The sequence below is a fragment of the Echeneis naucrates genome, chromosome 1, assembly GCF_900963305.1.
Source record: "Echeneis naucrates chromosome 1, fEcheNa1.1, whole genome shotgun sequence".
NCBI classification, from domain to species: Eukaryota; Metazoa; Chordata; class Actinopteri; order Carangiformes; family Echeneidae; genus Echeneis; species Echeneis naucrates.
Window position 1 is genome coordinate 20,960,216 of NC_042511.1, and position 26,127 is coordinate 20,986,342.

The 26,127-nt window shown below is 42.9% G+C and overlaps 2 protein-coding genes and 1 non-coding gene across 4 annotated transcripts; all 3 read left to right on the forward strand.

The window, feature by feature from the left end:
- Window positions 1-1,035: 1,035 nt before the first annotated feature.
- On the forward strand, window positions 1,036-15,543 carry patl1 (PAT1 homolog 1, processing body mRNA decay factor). Of its 2 annotated transcripts, none has more exons than XM_029502337.1 (20): window positions 1,036-1,155; window positions 2,712-2,817; window positions 3,906-4,121; window positions 4,218-4,481; window positions 4,781-4,866; window positions 4,947-5,027; window positions 8,010-8,198; window positions 8,979-9,080; window positions 9,506-9,592; window positions 10,573-10,793; window positions 10,913-11,057; window positions 11,177-11,294; window positions 11,377-11,474; window positions 11,629-11,688; window positions 11,774-11,919; window positions 13,837-13,996; window positions 14,255-14,380; window positions 14,810-14,901; window positions 14,996-15,145; window positions 15,270-15,543. In XM_029502337.1, the coding sequence occupies exons 1-20, from the start codon at window positions 1,141-1,143 to the stop codon at window positions 15,289-15,291; spliced, it is 2,484 nt and encodes an 827-aa protein (XP_029358197.1). In that variant the 5' UTR covers window positions 1,036-1,140; the 3' UTR covers window positions 15,292-15,543. The 2 variants fall into 2 exon arrangements, with proteins under 2 accessions (XP_029358197.1, XP_029358187.1); XM_029502327.1 differs by lacking the exon at window positions 1,036-1,155 and adding an exon at window positions 1,218-1,347.
- Window positions 15,544-17,078: 1,535 nt separating this feature from the next.
- trnar-ucu (transfer RNA arginine (anticodon UCU)) lies at window positions 17,079-17,169 on the forward strand. Its single transcript is given in 2 exon segments — window positions 17,079-17,115; window positions 17,134-17,169. It is a non-coding gene; the product is annotated as a tRNA-Arg (tRNA).
- A 389-nt stretch (window positions 17,170-17,558) lies between these two features.
- LOC115048461 (fibrinogen-like protein 1) lies at window positions 17,559-20,033 on the forward strand. Its single transcript, XM_029509930.1, has 7 exons — window positions 17,559-17,675; window positions 17,943-18,111; window positions 18,343-18,502; window positions 18,584-18,681; window positions 18,787-18,875; window positions 19,445-19,635; window positions 19,714-20,033. Exons 1-7 carry the CDS (start codon window positions 17,589-17,591, stop codon window positions 19,952-19,954), a joined length of 1,035 nt encoding a protein of 344 aa, XP_029365790.1. The 5' UTR covers window positions 17,559-17,588; the 3' UTR covers window positions 19,955-20,033.
- The last annotated feature ends 6,094 nt before the right edge of the window (window positions 20,034-26,127 follow it).

Here is a 26,127-nt window from a genome sequence, read left to right on the forward strand (position 1 = left end):
CTGCCTCTGATCTGAAGGAAAAAAAAAAGAAACGAAAAAGATAGTCACTGCAGTGACTCCAGTTAGAAGGTCAATGATACTGGATGTATATGTACGGTATATGTATTATGTACTTAATGTGAAGGATGAAAATTCTTTACATCTCTGACTACTTTTCTCACATTTCCCTAAAGACAATATTTTTAGGAGACAATGGGAACCGGCAGTGAAACATGAAAGTTTTGTGGCAAGTGAGAGGTCCTTGCTCTACAGTGAGCATTTTCAGGTAAAGGATTTTTCAGGACAGGGCAGATTGTCCGGATGAGACATGGAGTCAAACCGTCTGTCTTTAACTTCCCATCTCATTTACAAAAGGTAACTGTACTGTGAATTCTTGTGTCTAAAGAATTCATTCATTATTCATTATTACCATGATTCATATGTCTGTAAGCATTTGATAACAATTTAATGCCACACTATTCTTAAAAAAAAAAAAAAATCTGTCTGCATGGAATAAAGTACAATACACTTTCTGATGCTTAAAACTTTTTTAAATCTTATATTTCTTACATTTTAGTAAGAACCATCAAGGACCATAATAATGATAATAAAATTTTCATTATTATAGTATTATTAATCATAATGATAGTGATGATGATAATAATAATACAATAGTAATCAAATTAAGCAATTCTCCAAAGATTTCCAGCACACTTTGAACGTTTTCTGGGCTTCTCTTGTTTATGTCTTTGTCTGTCTGTTTGTCCACCATGTCTGACGTTTGTACCAAAAAAGCTGCGTGAACATATGACGATATGTTTTATTACAATTGAGCAATTTATGATCCCTTAAATAGTGCAAACACGTCATTCCTCTATAGACGTAATGCGCTGTAGGAGCAAGTAGCACTGTACCAAGATGGCCGCCGTGTAGGCACGGCGCTCCAATCGGCAGCAGCAGTCAACGAGTTGTCTAGGTATATATGTCTATGGGAGAAGCTCGCAGTCAACGATCAGCAGCGCGCCCCCTACCGAGCCCACGGACCTCCGCGGTCACGTCGTCAAGCACCGACATGACAGCACGCAAGCGGACGTCGGTGCTGCGTCATTCGAGCGCCGCCACGCTCCCGATGCAGTTCTGTCCCCGAGAGCTTGAAGATAGATGTTTCGTTTCCAGGTGAGTGCCGTCTCACAGCCCACATCCCCTCTGCTAGGTGTCATCTCGCGGGTGTGTGAAGGGTCGTCGGTCCATCCAGACCGCGCCTGGTTTACACGGTGCATGTAGTCCATTGTTTATAGGACCAGTGAAGCAATGCGGCCGGGGGCCTATGAAGCAGCCCGCTCGCCTGGTGACATGAGCGGAGAGAAGGTGAGCGCTTTTTGGGCCCGGTGGCCACAATCGACCTGCTCACTCGGAACCGGAAGAACGGAGTCCCGTGTGTAGTCGTCCCCTCCACTTCCAGAAATGTCGATAGTTTTCGGCCAACCCTGTTTTATCGACGTGTGTCCGAGTGAATTAACATCAGAATTAGCATCTTGGCTAATAGGTTTCTAGAGTGTCGTGGTTGTAGAGAAGTCCCATTTTATTCCTCGTGGGGTTTGAATGTGAATTTTAAAACGGAGCCACCTGCATCTACACACGACGACCCACGATTTTACACGTAAGAAGGCATTTCTAGCAGCGTGAAGGTTACACCAGATCCTCTCAGCCCGGGTGGCCCCTCTAAACACAGCCAGCATACTGCCCGATTCAGTGCCTCAGCTAATGCAGGGTCTTGTTCGTCGTTATTAATTGATTCAAGATATCTGGTTCAAACTGGGTTGCAGTCTCAGTCCTTGACTGCTGTCACTGACAGCAGCAGATTGCTCGGTGGTTAATTTGGATGCACCCAAGAGTTTATGTATAAAAGGCCTCTCATATGCAGCCTGACCAACAGGCCAGATTCTATACCATGGGTCCTCTGCTGCAAATGAAGACACGCCAGGATTTGGTATCAGGACTGGATGATGTAGCACTGTTTCTCATACATGGATCTTGTGTCGGTGACTGGGTCACAAGAGACATAGGGTTAACTGTACAACCAGTGCTTGAAGCTGCCTCATCTGTACAGGAGGTGAACTTCTATGGAAACCTGTGAACCAGATATTTCAACATTAAATGTTACTGACAGCAAAGTTGAAATTACAGCTGGGCAACTTTCCAAATATAAACTAATTTCCAAACAGATTTGTGATTTGATTTGCAAATTCATTTAGTTTTTTCTAGTGATGGTAGAAGTTTATCTTTCTTCTGATGTGGCTCCCAGTTATTACTTTGTCAAACATCAGATCACTACATAATAGAGTTCAGAGGTACAGAGTGCATCTCAGATATTGGGAGAATTTTCAAAAGAATAGCCTGATTTGCTTTACTGAGACATGGCTGATATGAGGACAGCACCGACATCAGGTTTGATAGACACACAGTCCTAAGGGCAAACAGCGATAAAATCACAGATCCATCAATGGAGGATTGTGTATCCTGCTACACCATGTGTGCATATGAAGTAATCAAACAGCAAAAGAATCCTCAGGAGGAAGCTCAGAGCATCGACTCCTCTGTCCTTGGCAAACGCATCTACTTCTGTAACAGTTCAATGCCCTCATTTGTTTCATGTCATAATTTATCTGCCCTCTACAGTTTGCCTTTCTCACCTCACCCTGTCCCCTTCCTTTATCCTATATATATTGTAGTCCCTGGATGAAGACTGTACACTGGAGGAGGAAGACGAGGGTCTGATAGAAGAGGAAGATGAAATTGATCAGTTCAACGATGACACCTTTGGAGCTGGGGCCATCGGTGAGTTTTGTGATGCTGTTATGCTATGCTGCTTTCCAAATTAGTCGCTCAAAAACACTAATCCAGACAGCTCAGTTTCATTATCAGATTCCTTCCCAATTATTTTGTTTCGTGTTAGCAAAATAACATTCATTCAGTTTCAACTGCTTATCCATTTCTGGGTCATGAGGGTGCTGGAGCCAACCCCAGCCCACCTTGGGCAAGGTCAGGGTACATCCCAAACAGGTTCCCAGTCCATCACAGGGCCAACGCACAGACAAACAACCAATCGCACTCAGACCTATGGGCCTATAGGCAAGTTTGAGTCACCAAAATAAATAAATAGATGTACACACACCTAAATAAACCTAGTACGTGGAGGAAACCCACAAAGGCACAGGGGGGACATGCAAACTCAACACAGAAAGGCCCCAGGCCGGGAACCAAAAGAGGGTCCATCTTACTGTGGGGCAATAGCGCTAACCATGATACCGCCATTCTACCCACAATAACATTAGATATCATATTACGTCTGTTTTTAGTCTCAGTATGGTTTTTGGTGCCGCTGGGAAGAAATGGAAATAACAATGGTCGCCTTTGTAAAGTCAAAACAACCTCACAAGCTGTTTTGGATTTTTATTTATTTATTTATTGATTAATCGGAATGTTAGTTGTCAGTGTTAAAATTTATATCTGTAAGTGCTAACTGTGTTAGCTAATTAGTTTACCCATGTTAATTTCTGTATAATAAACCAGCCTCATTTGTGTGATTAAATGCAAACAATTTCAGGTTGTTTCATTCCCTAATTAATATGTCAGCACATTAAATGCGGAATTCTCTTAAAGATTTTCTCCAAGTCATAATGATAAACCCTAGGTAGCATTAGTGCTTGAGTGGTTAGAGTTGATTTTGTGCAGTCGCAGCATCTCCAGTCAAGCACAGCCCCCTGAATGGCAGTGTAGCTGATTAGCAGGTTTCTGTAGGCATTGCATTGTGAAATCAGCTTCGCAGAAGTCAAGGCTGTAAACCACATGCTTGTCTGTCTCAGTATTATAAGAGGCACTGATGAGTTGTGGTAACAGAACAAACTCTATTACTTCTCTTCCAGATGATGACTGGCAGGAGGAACACAAACGCCTCGCTGAGCTGGATGAGCGGGATGGGCTCGGAGCAGGAGGATGTGGGGTCGGGAGAGGATCTGATTTAATAGGACCTCAGGACTTGTCCTCTATTAATCTCCCTACCTCTGGCAGTCATGACCCCCTTCCATCGTCACTCCCCTTAATGAGCTTTTCGTCATCTTCCTCTGGACTGCGTCCCTCAGGTCAGTGAAGTTATGAGTTTGACTCAGTGCTCTGCCATGTGTTTTGATATGGAGGGCAACAATCCATCTGGAAGAAAACCTGAACTGTCTTTTCAGATGTAGAAGATCGGGGAGAGGAAAGTGAGTTGGCTGAATCCCTGGCCAGACTAATCCTAGATGCAGACCCAGCCATTGCTGGGGTTGGAGCAACTCGGAGGCCCTATCCACCCCTGAGCTCCTCAGCACTTACCCCACCTGCTCTGAAGGGGTTAGACAGACCCAGAGTCTTGCCTCAGCACTCTTCCATCAAGCATCCCGCACAGCCACACCAGCATCCTCACCACCCACAGAGCCAGTTACCTCCTGGGGTCTCCACTCCAGGTATATTTTTGTGCCAATAATGATTAATCAACTTGACCAGTGTTCAGTCCTGATAAGTGGATTGTGTCCCTGATTGATCAAAGTCAGAAGTGCAGCCAAGGTGGTGCTGGTCCAACAACAGTTGGACTTGATGTTTTCCTCTTCTGCAGGCCTTCCTTTTCTCCAGAAAGTCTGGCTCTGAGTTGTTCCATCTATGATTTTCTGGGGTTCTTGAGCCTCTGTCACTCAAGTGGTGTTATGTTTTTTTTTGGGATATGGTTCCCTCTGCTGAGGATGTCTTGATATTCCCTGCTCTCCAGGCCTTCCTGGTGGTCCTTCCCCATCTGTGCTCAGCTATCAACAGCAGCAGCATCTGCTGCACAGAGGCTCAGCTTCCATCAGTCAGGTCAGTGTTTACATGTGAAGACCCACACACAGAGCACTCATGTTCATTAACGTTCTTCTCTGTAAATCTGTTTGACATAGATGAACTCTCACAGTATCTGGGAGAACAGTATGGGGTTTGGGCCTGTTGGCGTTGCCCCTGGACTGGTTACACACATGGAGGTGAGGGACACTCACTCTAATGTCATATCTTCAGCAATAAGTAGAAAGGTTTTCTTCCTGATACATGAATGCTAATATGTTGCCTTTTAATCAGAATTGCAGCCACAGTTCATTCAAATAAAGATGTGAAAATGTTCAATAGTTAAATATTGTTGTAAAACAATAAAATCAAATAACTTGAGAATTAAATAGAAACTTCTGTTTCTTTGGGGTTAAAACAGTTCCCATCGCAGCTCATCATCATCTTCATCTTCTCATTGATGACCTTATTCTGTTTCAGTCTGGCGTAATTAACAGAACACTGATCACTGTAGAATGTAGCTAAAGAGAACAGCGGCCCCTGCCAGCGTTGGAAGTAAATTTTTTTTCTTCTACCAGGGACAGTGTCTGAATTGTAAATTCTACCAGGCACTCACATTTTTACAGGCCACCATTTTGCAATTCTACTTCTGTTTCATTTGCCTTGGTTAAAGAAAAACAACAACAAAACTATCACATGAAGATGATGCAAACTGCTCAGAATAAAAGCTACTAACCTTTCCACTGGCTGAATTGTACTGTCAATAGTGGAAATAAAAGATTGACTGGCTGATCTTTATGAAAACCAACTAGTCATGTAACTGTTGTCTCCACTTTTCATTAGAAAACTGGCATTTAACTTTAGGCGAATCGGTTCGTCATGCTGACATTTGCAATGGGCTACACGTTGGCTATGGAAACCCCATTGACACATTGCTGTTCAGCTTAGTTTATACTAATCACCACTGAACATGCGCTCTATAGCCTTCTACTACTAATAATAGCATCTGCAGTAGAGTAGTGCAGGTACTAACCTGGTCCCTGGAGAACAATGATCCCTGTAGAACATGGGTCTCCAACTCCAGTCCTGGAGAGGTACAGTCCTGCATGTTTTAGATGGTTCCCTGCTCCAGCACACCTAATTCAAATGAGCGGTTCCTTATCACACCTCAGCAGAACATGGTGATGAGCTGATCAAGTGAATCAGGTGTTTTTGTTTATTTATTTATTTATAATCTTTATTTTGACAGAGAAGTCTGTTGAGAGCAAGCTCTCTTTCAAGGATGCCCTGAACACATTACAAAGACAAACACATCAAAACATCACAGGTACATAAATAGAACACACTACAGAAGAATTAATCAATGTGCACAACACATGATTTACAACTAACGTTTGATAAATGAAACACAATCCAGAAGTTAAAGAAGTACTAGTAACAAGAACAGGTACTTGTGATTGCAACACTGAGTAGAGCTTTAAAAGCCTTCACAGAGATGAGATTATTAAGTTTTAACGAGTTCTATAAATTATTCCAACAATTCGATGCGTAAAAGGAGAAGGCTGGCTTTCCAAGGTTGGAATTGACAGAGGGAATGTTTAGACTGATATAGGACTGTGAGCGCGTCTGTGGACCAATGACACGGAGATTTAAAAGTGAGATTAAATGTGAAGGAAGCTTTCCAAATAGGGCCTTATAGATGAATAAAAAACTAATTTGTTCTCAACAGATGGCAAGAGGGGACCAGCCGACTTTACTATATAATGTGCAATGGGGAGTGGTGAATGAATCACCAGTAATGAAACGTAACATACTGTGGTAAACTGCATCAAGAGGTTTCTGGGTTGATGGAGCAATATTTTATTTTATTATTATTATTATTTTTTTTTTTTGTGTGCAATGAGTGGAGAAGCAGTTTTTATTTTTATATAGAAACCAAATTTTGGCTCTTGCGTTGTTGTTTTTTTTTTTCTTTTTTGTTTTGTTTTGGTTTTTTTTTTTTTTGGTATGATGTTCCACATGGCTATGAAAAGACAGTTTGGAATCCAGCCAAATGCCCAGGTATTTATAATAGTTGACAATTTCAATTGGGTCACCAATCAGAGAAAGAATGCCCAGCGAGGGGTCACTATTATGGGATCTTGTAAATAACATGCATTTAATTTTACGAGAATTCAGAAGTAATTTGTGAGTGATGATTGAACCTGATTGAAGGTGGCCTGCAGGTTCATGACAGCTGAATTGAGGGTGGAAGCAATGCTATACAAGATTGTGTCATCTGCCTAATAGTGAACATCACAAGCAAGAGAGGGGAGCATGATATAATTAATGTACAGGGAGAATAAAAGAGGGGCAAGAATGGACCCTTCTGTAACAGGAGCGAATTTGATCTGACTCCATCTGCAATAACAAGTTGGGATCTCCCTGAGAGATAATTGGAGAACCAACTGACTGAGAGTCTGTCGAGACCGGAGGAAGAGAGCTTATTTAACAGGATATTGTGATCGACAGTATCGAAAGCCTTTGACAGGTTGATGAAAAGTGCTGCATAGTGCTGGTGGATGTCAAAACTGCTTATAATGATGTTAACGAGTGTTGTGGCTGCTGTTGTGCTACGGCCAGGTCTGAAACCAGATTGTTGTGGTTGGAGGGTGTTATTTGATTCTCAAAAAAAAAGTCTGCAACTGCGAATTTACTAAGGATTCTAGCACTTTTGCCAGGCAGCAGAGTTTTGAGATTGGTTGATAATTGTCTAGTATGTTAGGGATTCCTCATTTGAAAAGGGGGACGACCGGAGCTGATTTCCATACATTGGGGACTATGCTAGAGGAAAAGGACAGGCTAAAAATGTGTGCTAAAGGTGAGGCAATTAAGTGGGCACTCAAATGAAGGAGAAATGGGTCCAGACTGTCCTCACCTTTTTAGATTTTTTATTTTTTTTTAGGTCAAGAGAGTTGAGGGCATGCAGCACCTTTGTGTGGATAACAGGTCTCAGTTGGAGCAAGGCAACATGTATGCTCAATGTTGGAGCAAGGCACCATGTGAAGGTAACTCAGCATGCAGGGCAGTAGCTCTCCAGGACTGGAGTTGGAGACCATTCCTGTAGAAAGATGAGCAACAATCCCTGTAGAATGGTTCTCATGGTTCTGAAAGGATGACCCGTATGTGATCCTCCTCCTCAGGACAGTCCACTGATGTCCATCATCAAAGAGGTGGGTCTTCCAAAGCCACCCCCACAGACAAGGGCTGATGAGGGAAGGGATTTGTCTGAGAGAGTCCCGCCCCCACGATCCTCCTCCCCTGTGATTGGTTCCCCTCCAGTCAGAGCAGTGCCAATAGGGACCCCTCCCAAACAGCCAATGAGCCAACAGGTGAGTACATGTATCCTTGTAGTGTCCTCGTGCAGTGTGTTGAAACTCTGACTAAACACCAAGTTAAACCATTGCCAATGAAGACAGAGTCATAGTAAGGTCAACCATTTACTGTCACACCTCTTCATTAACATGCTGGTGAAAACCATACAAAATGTTCAGCATCCTTGTTTTTAACTGAATATGACATTACATGACAATACACATGAATTTACGTCACTGTAGGCACTTTAAATAGAAGTTAGATGTCTACTAGCATATTTCCTAGCTTGTAAATAACTGGAAATAAACATATTTTTTTTACCATTTATCAAATAAATTTGTTATCAAAATTTTATTATTTCTCTTTTTAACATCTTCAACATTAATTACATGAACTTATGGCATTGCTTCTATGATGCTTTTTAGCGGGTGAAGGCAAATTACATTCAGAGCATGCACACCATGTCTGTCATGCTTTTCTGATCAACTCAGGAGAGCATAAACATGAACATAAAGAAAATGCCTTGACAGGACCTGATGTCATGCATAAACAAATGTCAAAATAAGACTCAAAAAGAAGTCAAACTTAAGAAAAGATATCAATACACAATTTTAACTAAATCAAGTGCAAATGATAACTCAAAGGACAAAATAATGCCTTAGAGGCAGCACAATCCTACAAGCTGAACTGAGATGCAAAAACATGAACAGACTCACATTCACACTCACCAGTGGTCAGTTCTGATATTGCTGAATAAGTAGTTAGTAATAACCTTGTCCTTGTGTGTCTGTGTGTAGACCCACCATCCCGCAGCAGTTCATGTTAGAGCCCCGGTCCAGCACAGATATCCACCTGCTTTCCCTGAGCGTCTGTCTCCCAACACTCTGCTCAACATAGCTGTGAGTCCTCCTTTGTCCTCAGGTCTGCACCTGTATGCATGTGACACCAGGGTTGAGCAGTCTTAATCAGTTTTGTTGTTGTTGTTGTTTTGTTTTTTGTCTCCTCCCCCCCCACCACCATACCATGTAAATCTTAGCCCTAGCTATTGGCTTGAAGTAGGGCTAACTTCAAGCCAATAACACAAGTCACCACCAAGGGCTGTTATGCATTGGGCTGAATCCCAACAAATAGGGGGAAGGCAATCAGAACCGAAAAACTGGTAATGATAAACCAGTCAAGCAGAGTAGTGACAACAGAAACGGAAAAAAGTCATCCTAATGTCTTAACATAATGTGTAAATTGATTGATCTATTGATCCGAACTTGTCAGATGTTTCCTTTTGAATTGAGGCAAACCAGTTAAATTTTGTACTGTCCATATTCAGAACTCTCCACTGTGTCGCGGACCGTTCCCTCCTGCAGTTGGGCCAGTTCTGTCCCAGATCCAACGAGCCCAGCTGCTCAACTCCCAGGTTTGTTCCACACGCAATCTGTTTGGACAGGGAGGTTTTTAATCATGACCTTTTGAACAGAGACCATGTAGGTTTGAATTAGGGCTGGGCGATATTGAACAAAATACTATCACAATATTTCATATCAGTCCATATCGATAGTTGATATATCACAATATAAATCAAATAACTATTTCTGTCAAGTTTCTTTTTACTCCTATGAGCTAAAACTAAAAACTATAAACTATAAACTAAAATCTTAATTTGACCAGTCAGAAGCTTCAAGTGTTACAAGAGAGCACAAACAAATCAACAAATAAATTCTTTGGTCAATTCCAAAAAAGTAAAATAGGTAATACAAAATGGAAAAGTCTCAAATCTGGCCAGTCAAAACCTCAACATAATTTGCAGTGCACGCTACTCAACTTTTTGTTGGACTTTAAATAGCCAAAATATCCCAACACTATCCAATTCCTCTGACCTTTCTTCTCAACAATGTCCTCATCTTTTCAGCCTTGAGTTGTGTCCGTTAGGGTGTCTTCTTCAGGGACGCTTTTGCTGTGTTAACATTTCCTGCCATTTTCATGTATTTCACTTGCACTCCTAACGTACTGGTGGCCAAAACATAAGCATGTGTGCTTGCGTTTAAACCGGCTGCATCACCCACTCTCTGTGTGTCGCCCTAGCCGGTCGTGGCTGTAACTCTATTCCAGCTGTGTGATTGGCTCAGTATTGGTGATTATTCTTATTATCTTTGGCTGTTCATATTGTGTGTCGAAACATGGATGGAATAAGTTCAATTGACCATCTCTTATTTCTATTGAGGAAAAGTTATTTTGCAAAAATATCGCTATTGTTTTATCGCCCAGCCCTAGTTTGAATGTTGAATGCTAACATAATCATTAATTTACTCAAGTGACATCATTATTAAGGGGTCGAGCTTCAGAGTGAGGTGCGCCTCACTACCTGGCTCCTTTAGTCCTCACTTGTCTCCCTCACAGGTCGCAGGGTTTGCCCGAGGAGGACCTCCACCCCCATTGTTACCAGGTGGTGGAGGTTTCAGGCCGTTCTTCGGGGGCCCACCACCTCCACATAGCCACCGCATGGGGCTGCTGCCTCATCATGGTCCCCCAAACCACACGGCACCAATCAGGCACAACACTACCCACTTGCACCCTCAGCATCGACGCATGCTCACCCAGCGTATGCAGAGCCGAGGAGGGTATGAGTGTGTGGGTGTGTGTGTGTGTGTGTGTATTGACTCAAGTCCTGAATCACATCAACAGTCAGACATGATATCACACGACAGGGGACTCAGAGAGTGTCTCTGCCTCTCTGCAGGGACCGGGGCCGGGCTGGAGGAGACCGGCGCAGCAGGGACCCCTACAGTAATCTGATGACTCAAAAAGAGAAGGAGTGGGTCACCAAGATCCAGATGATGCAGTTGCAGAGCACCGACCCCTATCTGGATGACTACTACTATCAGGTTAATTTTTGACGACTGCCTGCACTGTGTAAAGATGAGGGTTGGGAATCCATATTTCATTAATCCGGTGATACAATAAGTTCTTTATGAATTCCGTGTGCGTGCGTGCGTGTTTGTAGAATTACTATGAGAAGATGGAGAAGCGTCAGGAGAGAGAGACAGACAGCAGTAAGAAGGAACACACCACCAAACTTATTACACCTCAGGTGGCCAAGGTTGAACACACCTACAGACCAGGTAAATGTCACCTGAGTCTGCCTCGGTGTTCTTCTCTGACCTTTGACCTGTACTCATGGCTGACTTGGCATTTCACCCACAGTCCAGTTCGCTGGCTCTCTGGGGAAGCTGACGGTCTCCAGTGTGAACAATCCCCGAAAGATGATTGACGCTGTGGTGACAACTCGCTCAGATGATGAGGTCTGTTGCCTGTTTTTCTCTTAAATGTTCCTGAAGTGTTGTAGAGCTGACCCTGATACAGGTCTGAAGCTATGTCTGGGGGACCAGTCTTCATTAGCTGAGGCTGCCCCAATGATGGTGTTGAATGTTAGTCATGGTCCATCTCTGTTTCTAGGAGAAGAGAGAGAAGCAAGTCTGGAACAAGAGGCGGCAGATCCTTTACACTGTGGAGAAGGTAGGATATTTTGCAGCACATCTTTACACTGCTGGATCCACCTGGAGCTTAGATCCTGTCTGACCTGGGTCTCTCTGTCCTTCAGATGTACACTTTGTTGCTGGAGGTCCAAGACTTTGAGAAGCGTTTTGTCCAGGCTCCTGAGGAGGACCGTGAGGCTCTTCTGGAGCAGCATAAGACCAACACAGAGCAGCTGTGCAACTGTCTGCGGGAGGAGGAGTGGGAGGATAGGTAGGAAGGGGGTGGGGGGGTTTAATCCACTGACAATGACGACGAGTAGTAAAATTTAATCCTTAACCTCTTTCTGCAGTCCCCCTAGTGGTTGGGATGCTGGCGTCCCAAACTAATAAACATATGAAAGGCGCGCTTCATACAGCGACTGTAGGCAGGGTTTAGTGAAAATTTCACTGCAGACGTTTTTAACACACTTTCAGCTGCATGCACAAGAATTTTGACGTTTCTGGGTGCTCCGGTTTTATCATAGTTACTGAAAATGTGTTGGACAGTCGGAGGGCAAGACAACAAGTGGCATCATGTCAACAACAAAGGGACTGTAAACATATGTGTACTATCTTTGCCCCGTTTCTTTCACCTCCAAAAAAATCATATGATGTCACAGAAACAACACCAAAGTGCAGAAATGGAGTTTATTTCTCGAAAAAAGTTTCAACAAGCCTGCTCACCAAAAACAAAAAAAGTTGCAGGTAGTTTTCTGCCTTCGTGAAATCCGAACATTCTTCGACCAAACCCCGACTAAAACACTGAATAAAACCACAAGCTTGGCCTCATTTTAAAGCCGAAGATGTGCCCAACAATAGTCCGCAGTTCAATTTTATCCATCGTGTCTTTTTTCCCCTCTGGGCTAACGCAAATGGTCCGTCAGACTGCGCATAAAGTCACGATGAAAACAATATTTCCCTCCAATAGCAGAGGCCCTGAGGTCTCCTCTAACGTACGACAATCCCTGATTGGGCCGTTTGTCCCCCCAAATAAGGGCTGCGTAACGGGACCAGAGCTGCACGGGACAGGCAAGGACGCACTCACGCCCGTGACGCACCCAGACGGCCTGGATGTCCCTTTAACTCGGTGTTTACTCGGATTTTACCATCGTTTTTGTTACTGTTGTGGAGAAGTTTGACTCTTTTTTTACACCAACATGGAGAATATGGCATTTACACCGACGGAGCTGCTGCAAATGTTGTACAGTAAGGACGAAAAGGACGGCGACGTCAACGACGGCCGTCTGCAGCCAGCTAGTCCCTTTATTTACTCTCCGCTCAGTGTCTACAAGTAAACAATGGACATTTCGACTAAAAGTGTGTTTTTACTGCCCCAAGTTTTAATGTAATTGTGAAATTTATAATAAAAGACAGTACAGTAAATTTCATAAAGTCATATTTCAAAAGTCTTTGTTAATTTCAGCCATCCGTGATAGTCGTGTGTTTATGTCTGGAGTCATAAAGCTTCAAAATAACAACATAAAACAGGCAAAAAATAGGTCAAATTCATGTTTGGATAGGTTTTGGACACCATATATTCAGCCCTATAAATGCAATTTTCAAATGAAATTTTACTTTTGCAACTGGTGTTCCTAAAAGCAGACATGTCTGTGATTGGCCCCAAAAAGTTATCAGTTCAAAAAAAATTTATATATCAGTGAAATCTTGCAGTGTGACTTTTTGCCAAAATGGACCATTTTGGATAGGTTTGGCACACTGGAGATCGCCAAGAGGCACTGTTTAGTAAAAACTCTATAGTTCCTCTGTAGTTTTACCTATCAACTTAAGATTTGGTACACATGTGGACAGGGAGTGTGTGAACCATATATGTAAAATTCAAAGTGTTTCATAGTGAAAATTTTCAGATATCACTGTTTTCACAAAAAAATTCTAATCTGTTTTTTTTTATTTTTCAAAAAATATAATTTTTTTTCAATGGCCCCTAATTTTTAGGGAATGACTCAAAAGGTACTAAAGGCTCTAAAGGTACAGATGTCTTCTTTCATTTAAGCCATCAGCCATAGTTCTGGGATTAGTACATCTGAAGTTATAAAGCTTTATTTGCAGTGATACCAAAACAGGGTTAGGGTTAGTCAAAAAGGGCCTCTGCGCAAAGGGGTTAAATTAAACGTGATCCTTTCTCCCTTAGAGTCAGTGATGAGCAGTGTGTGATGATCATGTCAGTGAGGAAAGGCAAGCGCCTTGTGGCCAGGCTCTTTCCCTTCCTGCCTTCAGCCCAGGCCACCGCCATCGTCATGGCAATAGCACGCAACCTTCCTGCCCTTGCCAAGAAGGATAAACAGGACCAGGTAAAGTTTCAGACTGAGACTCCTTAGATGTTATGTCCTGTTTCCGTAAACCACACACAACCAGATCAGCTGTGTGTGGATGAATTGTTGTAGTGTTTGTGGTATTGTAATGTTAGCTGTAGTGTTATTCTTGTTATTTTATTAGTTTAGTGGTAATGGTGGTGTTTGTGGTGGTAGTGTCTGTTGGTGTTGTGGTGTTAAGAGTTTGAGTTTTAGTGTATATATTGGGTTGTTTTGACAGTGTGTTAACATGTCCAGGTGCTATGCTGGTTGGTGGAGCCAGTTTCTGTTGTTATCCAATCATTATCAAGCTCCGCCCTCACAGACCTGCTCCACGAACTTCAGGGCAGCGAGGGACAACTGGCCTCATGTCTACACAACAAGGTACACAAATAGACACACACCCTGCTTACTGCTGACATGAGGAAACCATCTAACTAAACACTGATTCAGTAGTCTGATCTGACTCCAGCACATGTGGGATCTACAGGCTCTGTGCCAAAGGTGACATCACTCTTCATCATCAATAATAATATATAATCAATACCTGACTCCAGCCAGAATTGCAATTGGCGGGGCAGGAACATGTGGCCGGTAAAGCTGTGTTCAAATCGGATGCAGATTATACACCAGGTTCAGATAAGATGGGTCTGGACACAGACCTCAGTCCACCCTGATGCACATCTGAACCAGCTGCTCACCTGGTCCTTGGGGGAGGTGGGTAGGTTGGAGGAAGGAACAGAGGACAATGGTGAAAGGGAAGCCCTCTCCCCTCTTCCATCCTTTGATTTGTTTGTGCTGTTTGTGTTGCAGTTCGGTGTGACTCTGCTCTTCCTGGTCCTCAGTGAGGGGGAGAGGAAGCAGAGCTCTGAGCCTGACTGTCAACTCATGGATGACAACCGCTGGTAAGCTCTCGTTCCTCTTTGACTGCTGCTGATGTCACCATGGCAACATGACTCCCACCACCCCTCAGTAACACAACTCCCCCCCCACCCCCAGGACTGAGCTGGTGTTTTCAGTGACCAGGGAATTGCTCAGCATCCCCCCCTCCTCCCTTTCCCCCCCCCTCTTCACCCCCACCAACCTGCTCTCTCTCTTCTCGCGATACGTTGACCGCCAGAGGCTGGAACTGCTCCAGAGCAAGCTACAGTGAGTTACACACGTGCACACACTGATGCGTACAGAGGCTGGAGCTGATGCAAAGCAAGTTGGAGTGAGTTGCACACAGGCGCACACATTTGTGCTGAAATTTCTTGTCTGTTTTGTGTTTCAGGATCTCTGCTCCTTCCAGGTAGAAGTTACTGCTGAACAAACACAGCTCCTACCGCACAGATTGTGTGCGTGTGTGTGTGTGTGTGTGTGTGTGTGAGAATGACTATGGTCGATCGTTTTAATCCAACAAAATCTCTAGTCACTTGTTTTTCTTTGTGTGTGTGTGTGTGTGTGCATTATGCTGAATGATGGTAAATATGAGATCTGCATTTTTAAATTTCTTGTTTACGATTATGCTTGTGACAAACCTTCAAATTAAAAGTATTTCTATTATATTCACATGTGGGCTTTTATTCCTTGTCTTTGAGTGTTGATAGCTTCATTACAGTTAAGGCTAGACTCTAACATTACCCACAATGCAGCTACCTCCAGACTGAACGAGGCAGTCAGATTGTGTTTCCTCAGATCTGTAAACTGTCTCTTTTTAAATGGTTATCAGTTTGTTTGATGTCACTGACCTCAATCAGGTGAAGAGTCACAGGTCTGGAATCAGTTTCATGAGGAGCTCTGGGTGAAATGCTGAAACTAACACTGAAAATACTAAGTCGGGGATTAATCATAACCAATGACCAAGCACCATATCTCAGAGCTCATAGTTTCTTATTGTCCCAATGGGTCACTATCTGGATGTGGGAGTCTCCAGGAGTAAATCAGGGGACAGATCTTTAATGCTGCTATATGCCTAAATGGCTGAGGGATGCAAAGATAATAAAGTTACACACTACTGCTCATTACCCATTACTTCTGCTAAAAACCCTATATCCCCTATGCTCATATCCCTCTTTTGGAGGGATATGTTGGCTGTCATTACATGAAGAGTTGGGTCTAGGCCTGGTCTATATGTTGGGTCTCCAGCTCTTCCTTCACTTCCCTGGAGGGATTGGTGGTGCCAAGATGTCTGCAAGCCACATTTGTCTTCTGCAGCTCCACAAGTGCCTGGCACTCACCAGCCTCAACCTCCAATTTACTGGCATAGCTGCCAGCTGTGCAGACTAAGATGAAACCCAGACCCTCAGAGTACAGGTCAGTAAGGCAAAGACTTTAGCATCCCTAGTAAAGTGTTCAACTTCTTATAACAAAATAATGGAGTAACATGGACAGCAGCAGTTCTACTCAAAGATCACCTAGCATCTTTGTTGTTTTCAGTGTGCATAAACGTTAGCGCTCCATGTGACTCCACAAACGCAACTGTCTCCAGCTCAGAGGACGCAGTCAGGTGGGTTAGGATGAAGGTGACTAGTTCAAAGCTCAAAGAAAACAAGCTGGAAAAACATAAACAGTGTAATAACTGAAAAGTAATCAGCTAAATAAATAGACAGGACTTTTATTGGTTTTTACTGGGAGGGAACTCTAGTTCATTATGCATTTAAATGTACATCGGTGATGCATTAACATACTCTCAGAATATTAAATACAGATATTTGTTATATCTATATAATATCCTGAATGGCAAATCATCACTGTACATCCCGTCAAAACTGAGATACATTAAAATACAATGAAATGCAACCGATTATCTAACCAACAACATAACTGACTAGCTAACTAATTAACTAACCAACACTCCCTCTAACACGAGCATCACTTGTCACTGTCGAAAAAAATCATATACATATATGATGATACATGACTATGGCAGAAGCAGTAAACGATGGCGCCGATGTCGTTTTCGGACTCTTGGCCATGAGGCGCCAAAATATCGGTCAAAATACGGCAGCGATAAACCCTGTCAGTAAATGAAAAGAACTTTTGCCGCATTATCGAATTGGGTCAAGATTTGTTTTCTGTTGTCTATTTGAGTTCAACAAGTGGCTCCGTGGCGCAATGGATAGCGCATTGGACTTCTAGCTTGACTTTCGGGAGAGATTCAAAGGTTGTGGGTTCGAGTCCCACCGGAGTCGCGCTTTTGTTTTTGCGGTGTTACCAACGAGAAGCATCTCAGAGTGCATTGGCACGTGCAGTCTCTGACGTTCTAACCACGTTCCAGGTTTTGATGTAGTCCTCGTCCAGGTGTAGAGACAGTTGTTGAAGTCGGGCTAAGAACCCTTCTCTTAGAAACAAAACTTTTACTTTCACATATAATTTATTCCTGCATCAAAATGTTGTGTGACTTGTTTATTCATCTTTCATATGTTGGTATTTCTAATTACTGTATTTGTCCTCATTGTCTTGTCAGAGTGACAGAAAGTGGAGAAGGTCATGGCATGATTCCCACCATTGGGGGAGGCGGGGTTACAAAGTCCAGATGAGGAGGAGCATGGACAAGAGGACACTTAAGAGAGGTGCCATGATTGGGACAGACAGTTGGACTCAGTGACTGATGGGACAGATGGCAATAGCACTGCTGAGGATGAGGACTATTCGTATTTTGCTACTTCTTCTGCTTCCCCTGGCTGCAGGAGCTGCTGTAAGAGACTGCACGCTTTCTTCTGTGGTTTGTGTGATGGTCAACACACATGTCACACGTTGTCACCTTGTTGTTTCCTGTCCTGACAGTCAATGGTCTCCGACCAGCCAGCTCTGAGACACATCTATTTCTAGAGTAATTTGTGATGGCACACTTCCTGTTTGTGCCAGGCATTGGTCAGCAGCTGCAGCTATCTTGTTCTGTCTGTGACCTGTTGTTGCACTGGTAATGTGGACAGGCTCACCTGGTGTTCCTGTGTCTGTGCAGGCCCCAGTGCCATGTCAGGAGAAAGTGGTGCGTTTAGATGCGGAGCTCCAAGACATGAGGAAGATTATCCATGACCAGGACATCTACATCCGCGAGCTCCACACCACCCTAGCCCAGAAGCTGGAGCTCATCCCCAACGCACACCTGGGCCCCGACAAACTCTACAGAGGTGTGTGTGTGTGTCTGTCTGTCTGTCAACATCAGTCCAGCTGTTCCAGGATCAGCTGATGGTAGCGACAAAGTTGCATGATGTTGTTTAGTCTTTATCTAATAATAATGGGAGCAGCTGGTGAATATGGTGGAGTCTCAGACACACAGCTTTCATCAGGCAGTCTATCAAGAGCTAACATGTGGTGAGCTCATAGGCTGGTCTTTTGTCTGTCTTTGTCCCTGTGTGCAGACTGCTCCCAGGTGTTTGCAGGCGGTAACGTGGCCTCTGGTCTCTACCTGATCCGTCCTGATGGTTCTCCCACTGCTCTGACAGTTCACTGTGACATGAACAATGGAGGAGGATGGACAGTGTTTCAAAGGAGGCGAGATGGCAAGGAGAGCTTTGACAGGTCTTTGTGTGTGTATGTGTGTGTGTGTGTGTGTTTGTGTGCAGCTGTATGTATTGAGGGTGTGTCTGTGTCTGTGTGCAGAGCATGGGTAGAGTACAAGCATGGATTTGGAGACCTCTACTCTCCTGATGGTGAATTCTGGCTGGGAAACGAACCACTGCACCACCTCACCTCCCAGGGTGTGTATACGTGTGTGTGTGTGTGTGTGTTTGTGTGAGTGTTTGTATCTGTCTGTCTGTGTGTGGATCTCTATCTGTGTGGTCATGTAACATTGCACCTCATAGGTAACTATGACCTGCGTATTAACATGGAGGACTTTGAGGGGAACCAGCGTTTTGCAGAGTACAAGAACTTCAGGGTGGATGAGGAGAAGGTGAGTCAGAGGTGTGTTGCATCTTGTGTAGTTTCAGTAGTTAGATATTAAACCACATGACCTCCATCTGTCTGTGACCTTGCTCTCTGCTCATTTCCCATAATACACTTGGCTTTGTTTAGACTAGGACACAGCAGCAAAGTTGTCTGTCTGCAGCTATTCTCCTATTTATTACTGCTTGTCCTCCTCACCGGTCCTCCTCAACACGACTCCTTCTCATTACTGCTCCACCTCATCACTTCTGCTCTTCATCACTGCTCCTCCTCCCCCTCCTGGTCACTGCTTCTGTATATCATTCTTCCTCCTCATCACTTCTCCACCTCATCATCGCTGCAGCTCCTTATTACTGGTCCCCTTCCCCCTCCTCATCATTGCTCCTCAACATTGCTTCTCTTCTTCGCTGCTAATCTTCATCACAGATCCTATTCTTCACAGCTAGTCTTCATGACGACACCACTTCCTCACTGCTAGTCTTCAACCCTGCGCTGCTTCCTTAAGTCTTTAAAAGACACAAATTGTTCATAGTGTTTGCTAATAGTGTAAACAAAAGTCTGTCACTCTGGTAAAAGGACCAGTACCAGTTACATTTAGGGGAGTACACGGGGAATGCCGGAGATGCCCTAGCTGGTGCTCATGGTCCCTGGTCAGATTCGGGTTCAAGCAGTATCAAGTTCAGCACATTTGATCGGCCGAACAATGAGCGCGGGAATAGCAACACTCAGTGCATCAGGCTCACCAAGTCGGGCTGGTGGTTCAGCAGGTACCAGACTGTCTGCAGTTTTGCACAGTGACACCAGACCTGGTGTGTGACCTAGCTCTCTTCAATTTCTCTTCTCAGGTGTGACTCTGGGAACCTAAACGGTCATTACTACAATGGACCATACCATGCCATGACCGATGATGGGGTTGTGTGGTACACGTGGCACGGTTGGTGGTACTCCATCAAATCTGTGCTCATGATGGTTCGAGCCGCCGACCTTGAGCACCCACCGCCAGTCCTCACCCCGATAATGGACTCAACGCAAGCTGCAAGCACGCTGCAACCAGCGGGGGATGTTGATCATCAACTGATTGGCTGAGAGAAATACATAATGTCACCTTCCAGTCTTTCAGGTGACATCAGCTAGTATGATGTCTTTTAGATGGTTAACACATTAAATAAATAATGATGTTTTAATGGTGTGCCATATTTATTCTGTCCAAAAGAAAAAAAGAACAGTGAAGAATTCTGGGTAATGACCTCTTTGAGGACAAAACACTGTGCAATGAAACAGGAGCTGGAACTGTCCAGGTATAGAACCCAACTGTCAACTTGTTCCATAAGGTGATTGTAAAGGAGTGCATGAGGGAATGGCATGGGCAGCAGAGGTTAAATTGGGCTCAGCTCCATCTCCTTCACTATGAAATAATCAAATTCCACGTTTATTCATTTTCGTCTCCTGATATCCCAAATGGCATACAAGACTGCAAATACTTTGCAAGAGTGCAAAGATATGTGAATTATATATCCATAAATTTTGCATGGAACACTCAAACATCATAATACATGAATTCCAATATATTTTAATACAGCAGTAAGTAGTAAGTAAGGGGAAAAACTCTTTGGTCAAGTGTTGGCACGTCCATGTTAACAATCAGAGACTACATATGGCTTTCTGAGATAAGTGTTGTACCTTGTGTCAGCACTAATAGAAGAAAACAAGAACAACCCCAGGATACCTAGGCTGATAGCGTCATAGCTCAATTGAACCAGTGATCCCCTTAGCTCTCAGCAGTGATGATTTCATGGACTTTTTTACAGATAAAATTATAACAATCAGAGAATGAATTCATCGGCTCTTACCAACATTAGACAATAATTTTCCACTGAATGCAGCAACTCCTGAATTAACTGCAACACCTATAGTACATCTGGAATCATTCTCACCTCTGAATCTCTCAGAGCTAGCTTCTATAGTCTCATCATCCAGATCATCAACCTGTACTAACTACCAACTTGCCCCTTTAAAGAGATTTTTTTACGTAATTGAGTCGTTCATTTTATATCTGATCAATTTTACCTTTAATTTCTAAAATCATTGAGAAAGCAGTAGCAAACCAATTACATAGCCATCTGGATGGGAACATTGAAGAGTTTCAGTCAGGATTTAGAGCCCATCACAGCACAGAAGCAGCACTGGTTAAAGTCTCCAATGATATTCTAATGGCTTCAGACAATGGATCAGCCTCCATACTTCTCTCAGTTCTCAGTGCTGTATTCGACACCATAGATCATAATATTTTACTACAGAGACTGGAACATGAAATTGGCATTAAAGGAACTGCGCTAAGGTGGTTCAAATCGTATTTATCAGATAGACACCAGTTTGTTTATGTTAACAATAGTTCCTCCTCATGCACTGTAGCCAGTTATGGAGCCCCACAGGGTTCAGTACATAGACCAATCCTCTTTACCCTTTATCTGCTTCCTTTAGGCAACATTATCAGGAAACACAGCATCAATTTCCACTGTTATGCAGACAACACGCAGCTGTGTTTATCAATGAAGCCAAATGAAGTCAGTCAGATAGTCAGACTGCAGACATGTCTTGAAGACAAAAGTCTGGATGACCCAAAATTTTTACTTCTTAATTCTTTAATCCTTAATTATTGTACTCAGCCCTAAGCACCTCAGAGAAGCGCTATCTATTCATCTAATCAGTCTGGATGGCATTACTTTGGCTTCCAACTCCACTGTAAGAAACCTTGGGGTAACTTCTGACCAGGACATGTCCTTTGTCCCTTACATAAAACAAGTCAGAAAAGCTAGTCCATGTGTTTGTAACTTCTAGGCTGGACTACTGTAACTCATTACTATCTGGATGTCCAAACAAATCTCTGAAAGGCCTTCAGCTGATTCAGAACACTGCTGCACGAATATTAACAGGAACTAGGAAAATCTCTCCTGTGTTAGCTGCTCTTCATTGGCTGCCGGTAAAATACAGAGTAGAATTTAAAATCCTTCTGTTAACATATTAAGCTCTTAATGACCAAGCTCCATTGAGCTAACAGTTCCTTACTGTCCCAGTAGGCCACTCAGCTCTCTTGTTGTTCCTAGACTGTCCAAGAGTAAATCGGGAGGCAGATCTTTCAGTTATCAGTTATCATCTTCTATAGAACCAACTTCCAGTATCGGTCCGGGGGTGGACTTCTTAGCAATTTTCAAGACCAGGCTTAAAACTTTTCTGTATGACAGAGGTTATATTTGAAAAGTTAAAGTCCATCTACTCTTTAGCTATGCTGCTATAGGCCTAGACTGCTTGGGGAAGACTGAGCATCTCCCTCTCTCTCTCTCTCTCCCGCTCTCTCCCTCTCCTTGCATGCACTGACAATCACCATGCTTCTCCGAAATCCCAGTTTCTCCCAGTTCTAAGCATGTGTACTGCATTTACTAAAAATGTTTTGCAAAGTCTCTGTCTTTCCCAGTCCCTCTCTCTCTCCCTGTCCTCATCCTGCAAGTGGTGACTCATTGCCATCCCATGTTCCTGCATGTTCCATCATATCCATGAACTTCATGCCAATTTTCACGTGACTGATGACGTCTTAAGATTCAGATGCCACTGGTGCTTCATTGTTTGAAGTGTTCATTGCATTAAGCGTTTAAATAGTTTCGAGCTTGAACGCTTCAGCGCATTTGCCATTTATTGTGTTATATATGATTGGTTTTGAGAGGTCATACGTCACTAACATGGCATAAAATAAAAAAAAAATTTATTAATATGAACTAATGAAATACAGCCTGAAAAGTATAGTCATGCAAAATGAGTTGGGTAAAGTCAATTTTGTTGCAGTCAGGTGCTATAGTTTTCCTCTCAATTTGAGTAAAAGATTGAATCCAACCATGAAAAGTTTTATATTTTGTCAAATATTTACTTTTGTTGTTATACAAAAAGAGACAGATGCCATGTCATGAAAGGCTGTATACAATTTGTAGCTTTAAATGAGTTGCAATGCACAAATAGGATTGAAACAATGATGTTTTGTGCTATTGCTTCAGTCAAACTATGAAACAACAGTTGTAATTCTGTCTAACAATTGTCTGACGCCAGATGTCTACTGAGAAACAGATACCAGTTATTGCTGATAATATTCTGAGGAATGTGAAGACACCAGCAGCCATAGTTAAGTGCACCACTGTGACCAGAGCAGGAGGGATCCAGTCTTATCTGAAACTGCTGTCTAAGGAGAAGCCAGCAGTAAGTAAGTATGGGAAAGTGGTAATTCACTTCAGCAGTAACAGCACCCGACTACGCCAGTTGGAAGTCACAATGATAAATGTGGAGTTGGTGTGTGATGTTGAAAAAACAATGTTGCACACCACCACAGTTTTCCTTGGACCCCTGCCCAATCTGACCATTGATGACATGAGTAGCCACATATCGTCATTTAACCGCTAGTTGTCAAGGTGTTGCCCAGAAAACAATGTGGGCTATATGTTCCACATGAAATATTTTATGAAATAAATATTTATTTTGTGCTGTACTGTACTGTATATACGTATGTGTATATATATTTATAAATTTCAATAAAATCTGATTGCAGATGTGATTCTGAAAGATGACAACCATCCCACTGTGGAGGAGGCAGCTCTCATATCTAAGAATCTGACTGAATTTACTAGAAAGTTAAAACCATAGCACTCCAGAGTCCAGACCAGGAGGCAGAGCTGCAGTTTAACACTCTTCTCTGCACCTCAGTCAGAGCGGTTACCTGCCCAGAATAGAATAGAATCAATGTCTGTAGAAACTGTGTCTTTCCCCCGACCTTCTAAATTTACTAGATCTAATTATGGTTTTTCTTCTCAAAATGGTATTTTGTTTTCAAATGACACACACAAGCATCATCACTTACATTTGGGGCAACCAAGCTGCTCTGGTTTGTAACTGTTTCACTGCCCACCTACACTTTGTAGTCATTTAATCTCCCTCCATGTTCTCCATTCCTCAATCCTATAGAGGAATTTCTTTCTGCCTGGAGATGGTGTATGTCCAAAATCCACAAACCGTGCACCCTTTCTCCAGCTATGAAAGACACGTGGAGATATAGCAGTTGATGCTTTTCATGGCTGGATTGGCCACACTAGGAGATATTTCCCCCGCATCTTGGCCAGGGAAAACATAGCTTGTGATGTGGATGAAACAGAACAGAGGATATTGCATAGTTTTTTGGTTTGCTTGTTTGTTTTTACTGTAACTGTATACAGAAAATTAATTATTCTGCTGTTTTATATGTAGACCACTGTATGTGCAACTTTGTGTTGTTTGGGAGGTAAAGTGTGTACATTGTTTTTGTGGGGAAAATGAAATATATTTGTTATTGTGTATTTGTGTGTTCTGAGTATAATTCTATTAATATTATTAATATTTCACAAAACATTTATGTATGTACTGTCTGTAGTAAGTGTAATACTGAACAAAAAAGGCCGAAGTCATTATGATGAATGAAGAAGAAGTGTTTCCCATTCATCATAATGTTTTACATGGAGCGCATCAGTGTTCTTATAAATGTCTATTCATACGATGGTTTGTGTGTGTCATTTGAAAACAAAATACCATTTTTTGAACACATAACATTGTTTTGAATGTAAGGTTTAATTTTGCAGGAGAATTGAGGGGTTTTTCCAATTGTGTGTGTGTTTTTGTTGATTTGTGTGTAGAGTTCTGAGAGGATGAGGCATGCTTTCAGAAAATGTGTGTAAACAATCGAGAAAAAAAGTGTAACTTATTTTATGTGCCTGTCTGTGTGTACATGATTGTACATGAGTGTGTATGTCACTCTTTCCAACAGTAACGCATGTACAAAGTGAACTACACTGATTTTAACCCTGTGTGTGGGAGAATATCTGTGTCTGTATTGTGATGTCATTCGAGGTTGACACACAGCAGTACGGGCCTGATCTGTGTTAAGATGCCAAGAAGTGCACATAACAACATAACACCAGGTCCAAAGTTCAAAAATGTGATTTTTTTTTTTTTTTAACTGAAGGTTCAAAGGGTGGGGGGGGGGTAACAGAAATAGTTTCACAAATGCAAATAATGTCTCTTCAGATCTCAGTATCACAATACACCTAAGGTCTCTTAAGCTCCACAGCAAAACAGTGGTTCAAACTCAGGTCCAACTAAAAACATACTTCCTCTGTCAGATCACAGTCCATATCCAAGCAACATGGCTGAAGTGAGTGTAGTCCAGCACCCTCAGTCTCTCTTTCCTAGCCCTCAAATCCCTATATGTAAACTAGTCCCTGCGCTCCCTCAGTTGTGTTGAGGTGAGGGTTCCTGTCCCCCACCACTACATGGTGACATAGCAGTTAGCGGCTGCAGCCACAGGAGGGGGATGTAGTTCCCTTCCACAACCCAGCCTCTCATGTATGTCTGTCTGTGTGTGTATGTGTCTGTCCATGCTAGTTGATCAGCTGCTCTAACATCAGAGCAGTCTCTCATTCAGTCATTGCACACACATGAAGCTGTCCCCTGTAGCTCCTGGGTTGCAGGGACAAAGCCCTGAGAGCCCAAAACCGGCTGGTCTAAGTGAAGTCCTCAACCTAGGGCAACTTATGACAAAACGGCAACTCAAACTATTGTTATTGTGTAAGCATGCCAAACCCTATTATGATGTGGTAGTGTCAGAGGTCCATAGGCGATTCCCATATTCCTTTAGGATTTGTTTAAACGGATCAAATGTTGGGAGTCTTTGTTGATTCCATTTGAGCAAGATGCATTTCTTTGCTATGTGGGATATTACGATAATCCTCTTCCTGTGTGTGGTGTCCAGTGTCTTGTCCAATTCCATGCCAAAGAGGTACCGTGTTGGTATAAGGTCCAGCAGGGTTTCCACAACCTTAGTTAAATCATGTATTGCCTTCCAGATATACTTTAATTTCCCGCATTCCCAAAAAACATGCACCATTGATGCTTTACGTGTTTTACAACAATAACATCTTTGCAGATGTGTAAGAGATCAGCTGGCCCCTAATTACTGCTTTATCTGTATCCCACATCAATGCTGGAATAACAGCACCGGAATAACCTCTTGTCCAGTTAAAATCGTGGCAGTGCATTGGCTCAGCAGATCAGAATATGTAATTTTTTTGACAAACAGAAGATAAGCAATAAGCTGCACATAATATGCAGCAATAGGTTGTTCCAGAAGCCACCAGTAGAGCTGCTGCAGTTTATGCGCAATACCAATGACAGCATCACATCATCAGAGTGCT